Genomic DNA, 6759 nt, shown 5'->3' on the forward strand with positions numbered 1-6759 from the left:
AATCCACAAATGTTGATAGATGTTAGAAAGATGTGACAGAAGAGTTTATTTCTTCTTCTTCAGTTCTTCAAATCTTCTAGTGAGGTCGTCAAAGTCCACGTCCTCCCCTCCGGCCGACTTGCCCCCGACGGTGTTGTCGAGGGGCGGGAACGAGCTCATGGGAACAGCAGGCAAGTTTGGGATGGATTCGCTGGGGAGAGCAGCATTGGCTGGAGGGGGAGCAGCTGGCTGCAAGGGATTGTTGCCGGGGGTAACTGATGAAAAAAGAAAAGGTTACAAAAATACAAGGATGCAAGGTTCTGTAAAAGTGGAAATTTTTGCAGTGTGGAAATTTTACTACATTTTAACTTGGTCTGGTTGAGTCTGGTTGATGAAGTAAGACTTTAGTCCTGGTTTTAAGGCTTATTTCCCATGGTCATCAATGATTACAATTATCAACACATACCGGTAAGTCATTTCTACCTCACATACATCACAATAGTCCATTGTAAAGGTGGAATCCTACTTTGTCCAGCCCTCTGTGAACTTTCCCTTTAATTTCATCGTGATATTTCTGCCAAATTTCAACTCAAACTACATGTATCTTACAGAGCAGGATGAAATGATGAATCTTCCTTCTAATCTTATTCCATTTCTTGTTCATACTCGAGGTATTATCAAATCTTGCTTGAAACCATATCAGTAAAAGGATATCTTGTCCCCAAGAGAATTTTCACATTTAGCCCTGCTGAGTTCATATGTTTCAGAGGGTTACACCCAAAAAGAGATTCTACCTTTAACTGTATCTATGTTATAACCTGCAATATATGTACAACTGTATGTATTTTCAAAAACAAATAAATTTTTACCTTGTGAGGGATTGCTGTCATGCAGCTCATATGGCGGTGCCTGAATAATGGGGGAAAAAAAGATGTTGTGATAAAAAACAATCATCGTCTACTTTCCTGCATCAGGATGCCTCATTGCAGCTTCTCATGTACGAAAGGTATTTGCAAGGATGCTGAACACTTCAAAAGTTGAAGCGCGTAACACCGAATCACTTTACATGTAGGTAATCATTTACACGAAGGCACGTAAAAATTGAATATCAGTGCAGTTACAGTGCTTTCAACAACAAAAAACAAAAAACAAAACAAAAACAAAATATTCCATTGAATGGTCAGCATAGATGCTAGTTGTTGATTGGTCACAATGCAATCACATGATTAATGCAGCAAGGATCAAAGTTGTTATATAGCGAGTCTTGACATCACATCAAGTAATATAATTCAAGAATATGACTGGCTGTCGAGGGGGCTAGAACGAAATAATCTGTATTTATATACATCATGCGATATAAGAAATATTGCCTTGTCTATCATAGCAATCATCACACTTGACAGTTCCTTGAGAGCTATATTAAAACAAAGGGGAAAAGGGCAATACATGTATTTGTGAATTATTGTGTCACACAACTCTATTGGTCATTATCTTATTAGAATATACTCATTTAACCAACTTAAAGGTCCTGTTTACCTTTGGGAGCTGTGATTTTTCAAGATATCACATTTGACGCATATAAAATGCAGAGGTCGGTTGTATCACAAAACATCCTACCATATAAAATTTTTGCAATAAAGTCTAAGATATGTGGAGATATCAGTATTTTTCTCAATAAACCACAACTGTAGACGGTTTAGTCTGGAAACATTTTTATTATACCAGTAACTATTGTTCACATTTTGGGTATTCAACAATACTTTACACCGATAATAAGGATTTAAATTTTTACAGTGGTTGTTTCTATCCCTAACTCACATTTTAGAACTATTTTAAAGCACTAATGCTGGGTTTTTGTTTCTTCTGCAAATGGTAAATTATGCCTTTAACATCATGTCACACAACTCTATTTGCCATTATCTTGTTAGAATATACTCATTTCACTGACTTAACAAGGGAAAAAATGGTCATGCAAAAACAGACAAAAGCATTTGTAGCCCCCTGTTTCAACAAAACATCATCTGCATCGTAATCCTCTATTCTAAAGAGGTGTTTCTCTGTGTGTTTTTGAATAAGCCAGTTTGTAATTAGCTAATGCACACATTGGTACAAATGGCCTTTCCCTTTTCCCAGTTACATGTAGTAAGGCACTTCACTCATTTCCAAAGTGATGTAACGCATAAGCTTGCCTGATGCAACAAAGCATGGAATCATATTCAAACAAAGAATAACCTTGCATATACCGGGTGACCAGAATGATTCCGTCAATTAACAATTGGGGAAGCATCCATTTTTCTCTTCTTTTTTTTTTCTTTTTTTTGTGTGTGCACTGAATGCTTTAATAAACTTTCTCTATTGATATTGCACAATACTACACTTCAGCGAACACTCTGTTACTTTTTACAAGAGTTACACAAATAATCATTACATCACAGATGCCGATCTCAATGTAATAAAAAATTAACAGACCTGTTCATACAATGAACGACCATTTTTCTGCTCAAGTGCAGATTGGAACTGCAAACTGGTTTATTGTCGAGTCATGCACTACTGTATCTTTGATGAACTGGCCTGAAAGCATACCCTTTACTTATGCTGGAAATTAAATTTCTTTCTGAAACCAGTTACAAATCAGTTTGATTCAAACCAGGCATATTGGGACATAAAATGTCTGTATGTTTACAAAAAAAACCCAAAAAAACCCAAAACCCAAAACTAAAACAATGCATGCAGTGTGCACAACAAACATGCCAGTCATGCACATTCAATAACATTACAATAAACAACACAAACAACAGCATCAACATTCATCTGTTCAGAGGCACAATTTAACACATATAAAAGTTTAGTGTAGTTGATTTTTTTTTCTTTAATATAAAACAACTGGTCCTGGATATATCAACCCTTTTCCCTCTAAGGCTCTGAAATTCCTGCAGAGGTACTGCATAATTTCATAAGATGTTCTACCATGAAAATTAGAATAGTTGCACATACATTGGACAAATGTTTATAACATCTCGCAAAACAAAGGAACAGGGCATCTTCAAATACTGTAAAACATGATATATTCGCGGCATGAATTTTTCGCGAATTGGAGCCGACGGCCTTTTTTGCGGCATGAAATTTTCGCGAACTGCCACTGGCATTCAATGCATATAGTGTAGACAAGAACTTTCGCGTGCATTTTAATTTCGCGAATCTTGGCGCTCGCGAAATTCGCGAAATTAAAATGCACGCGAAAATTCCTCATTTTACAGTATAATATGTGCAGTATAAATGTATATTTATCAATCTTTATCTATATATCTACTTTGAAGTTTTGTTGGATTTATCATACCAACACATTTCAAGGAGAGTTCAGCTGCATTTTAACCCATTGAGGACGAGTCCCAAGTATACTCGGGCAGGGGTCTATGGGAAATGCGTGTTGTAGCAAAATTAAGCCATCCTCAATTGGTTAATTGCTTGTGTTGGTTGGTGGTTCCATCTTTGATCATGATCAAATTGAAATACAGTATTACCCCCCCCCCTCCCATCTCCCTAAACAGAACTGATGACCCTTATTTCTTCCCCCATCCCCTTTCCCCTTTTCTCAATTCTCAATTTCCTCACCTATACCCCCCCCCCCCCCCCCCCCCCCCCACCACCACCACCATATAAATACTCACAGGAATGCTCGGGGTCAGAGCCGCGGCTGGCTGCTGGAAACCAACTGTCTGTGGTTGCTATGGTAACAACATCAGTCATGAAGGAGGAGGGGGAAGGGAAGGGAAGGGAAGGAAAGGGACAACAAAACAGGACAAAACAATACAAATCATTGATAATGTGGTGTGGGTGTGAGAGAAGCATGAGTGAGCAAATATGTGCCAGACAATAATATTTCAATTAATTATAATAATTCTTTTGGTGCAAATTATAAACAAATATTTTATTGGGGTTGCCTTTTAGGATACATCTAATTGCATAATTTCTATGCAACAGAATTGTCAAGCATCAACAATGAGTGCAACATAAACATAGCTAATTGACATAAAATAAAAGTGAACAACACATGTGTATAACTTGGCTAGTCACTTGAGGTTTACAACAAAGCATTTAAGACAACATTTTGTGTGAAAAGAAAAAAAAACACCTTTTTTGTTCACACTCTTAAGTTGGTTTGACATGTAATACGTCAGTTTATATGAGGGATGAAAATTAACACATTTAAAGGTAATAAAATCATCAAATGAAGAAATAAAAGTACTTTTTCATGCTTTGAAGAAATTTGCATGACTAAAAATGACCAATTTACACATACATGTATATTACAACAATGTATCTAGGTATCCCGGGCACCACCTAAGCCCTTTTCAATTAACCACAGAATGAAACTCAGTCGAGAGATGATGAAGAAATTATTTTGCAAATTTGGGTGGATGAATGATAACAGACAGACAGACAGACAGTAACAGACAACATGACATGGCATTCATGTACAAAGTATGTTATATCCACCACTTTAACAGCAAAAGGCCATCCAACTACAGCAGTATATAGTACAGTCAAACCTGTATGTAAATAGCAGCCACCAAAGGGACACAAGGGCCCAAATTCACGAAGGTGGTACAATTGAAACCATGGTTTAAACCATGGACAATTTGTATGGAGCGCCAAGTGTCGCATGGCCTATTTTGTTACGAAATCAGTCATTTCATCAACAAATTGATCATTTCATAACGAAATGGCAACATTTCATTGAAAAATTATCATTTCGTTAATGCAGGCGAAAAGGTCAATAATGCCACAAAACTGCGAACACTCCTTTTAACAAATCCTGGATGCAGATGATCTGGATCATTCTAAAAACTAATCCCTCCTTCCTTTAACCACAACAGCCACATCTACATACGTAAAATTTAATCAAAATCCATTCAAACCTTCTCAACTAATTTTGCTAACAGAAAAACAAACAAATATTGGCAGAAAGGCAGAAACATATCCTCTTTGCAGAGGCAAATACCAGAATCCTAAGATGTTCTATTTTAGGTTGTTGTGTGGTTCATTTCATGTCTCACCAGGGTCCCAGTTTATGAAAGTGTAACAAAAGTTGTGGATATCCTTACATGACAAATTAATTCAAATTTCTGGATAATTTCACCAGAAAACCTGGTTACAAGTGACCACTTAAAGTGTTCCTGCTGCATACATTAATCACTGCATGAAATCCATTTTGCTTACTCTAGTTGTTAAGTAAAGCTTATATCGTCAATGGGATGACAAAAGCTTGTATCTCAAATATTGGTGAAAATTACTCTTTTAGTTGTTACGATCAATCATCGGATAATCGGTCAAGTAATGTCCTGTACAAATCCTAGTTGTCTTTAATACTCCCCAAAATGTAGCCACCACAGCATGTCAAAATCATTTGTTATATTGCTTTGGCTGCCATTTTTATTTTGTCCAGTACACATTCAAACCAAGATATTCCTGCCAAAGTCTAACTAATTTATCAAAGTGATTTCTTATAGTGTAGTTAAATTGATGCTTGCTGTAATGATATAGCTTTTGAAAGTTATGTATTGTTACCATGGTGAAGTGAGTTCTGAAAGTTGAATTATATGACAAAGCTTGTGATCATGAAATGAATTTGAAGAGGTGAGTTATATATTATAACTTTGTGTCTATAATGAAATAAGATCTGAAAGATAAGCAGTATTAAACCATGTTTGCTATAATGAAATGAGTTCTGAAAGTTGAGTTATATTAGATGACATAGAAAATAGATGAATATATGTTGGCAAAACCCAAAGGTTTTGCATCCCATTTAAGCTGGAATCATATCCACTTTTAATAAGACTGTTTGTAAGTTGTCTGTCAAATCATATTATTTATGCCATGTATCATGTAGAGTGATATCTACATGTATTTGTACCTGAATGTCTATATGTGAAGAAAATTTCTTTATGGGAAAAAAGTTTGCTATTTTGAAATGAGCCTGAAGAACTAAGTACATTAACTTTGTATCTATAATGAAGTGAGTTCTGAAAGTTGAGCTGTACATCTAAGTCTGCTACAATGAAATGAGTTCCAAAAGCTGAGTACAATTACTATGTTTACCACAAGGAAATGTATTCTACAAGTAGAGTGAATCAGATAACTGTATGCTTTCATGAAAAAAGATCTGAAAGTTGATTATTACTAAGTATGTTTACCAATGCTTGTTTAGTTTGCTATGTTTGCTTGGTTGAGCATCATTACTATGTTTGCTATAATGAAGATAAAATTCTTCTAGTACACAGTTAAAATGAGATGTCTGGATGGCGGTTATACAATTGTAGAAATGAATAAGAACATGGGAATATTAGTAATGTTGGCATGCATTACAATATGGCACAAGAAGACAATGGTAAAGCTATAAAGAGTGACAACGTTAAATGTGACTTTCCCATGTACTCCCATAAAAGATAGGTCTCATAGTAGTGTCACATAGGCATTCAGCATGTTTAATATTCATACAACTGTACAACAGCCAGAACAGTTTTCTGAAGTTGATAGGTCCTTTCTTTCTTCCCCCCCCCCCCCTTCCCGGGGTGAAGTTGAGGGGTAATTTCATAATACCTGTCACGCCAATTATAATCTTCAGATAGAAATATTTCTGTCATAATTCTGTCATTGCAAGGAATGATATTTCAATTCTCAAACAAACATTTTTTTTACATATTGTAAAACATATTTTGGCAGCATGAAATTTTCGCGAATTGGAGCCGACGACCTTTTACGCGGCATGAAATTTTCGCG

At 36.0% G+C, this 6759-nt stretch overlaps 1 protein-coding gene across 1 annotated transcript; it reads right to left on the reverse strand.

The window, feature by feature from the left end:
• On the reverse strand, positions 1-3726 carry LOC139721409 (uncharacterized). Its single transcript, XM_071632724.1, has 4 exons — positions 3648-3726; positions 1326-1393; positions 849-888; positions 1-254 (listed from the first exon to the last, which is right to left on the reverse strand). Exons 1-4 carry the CDS (start codon positions 3724-3726, stop codon positions 46-48), a joined length of 396 nt encoding a protein of 131 aa, XP_071488825.1. The 3' UTR covers positions 1-45.
• Between the last annotated feature and the right edge of the window lie 3033 nt (positions 3727-6759).

Source organism: Diadema antillarum, unplaced genomic scaffold, assembly GCF_040938485.1.
Source record: "Diadema antillarum isolate AM-2024a unplaced genomic scaffold, OU_Dant_1.0 scf00000143, whole genome shotgun sequence".
NCBI classification, from domain to species: Eukaryota; Metazoa; Echinodermata; class Echinoidea; order Diadematoida; family Diadematidae; genus Diadema; species Diadema antillarum.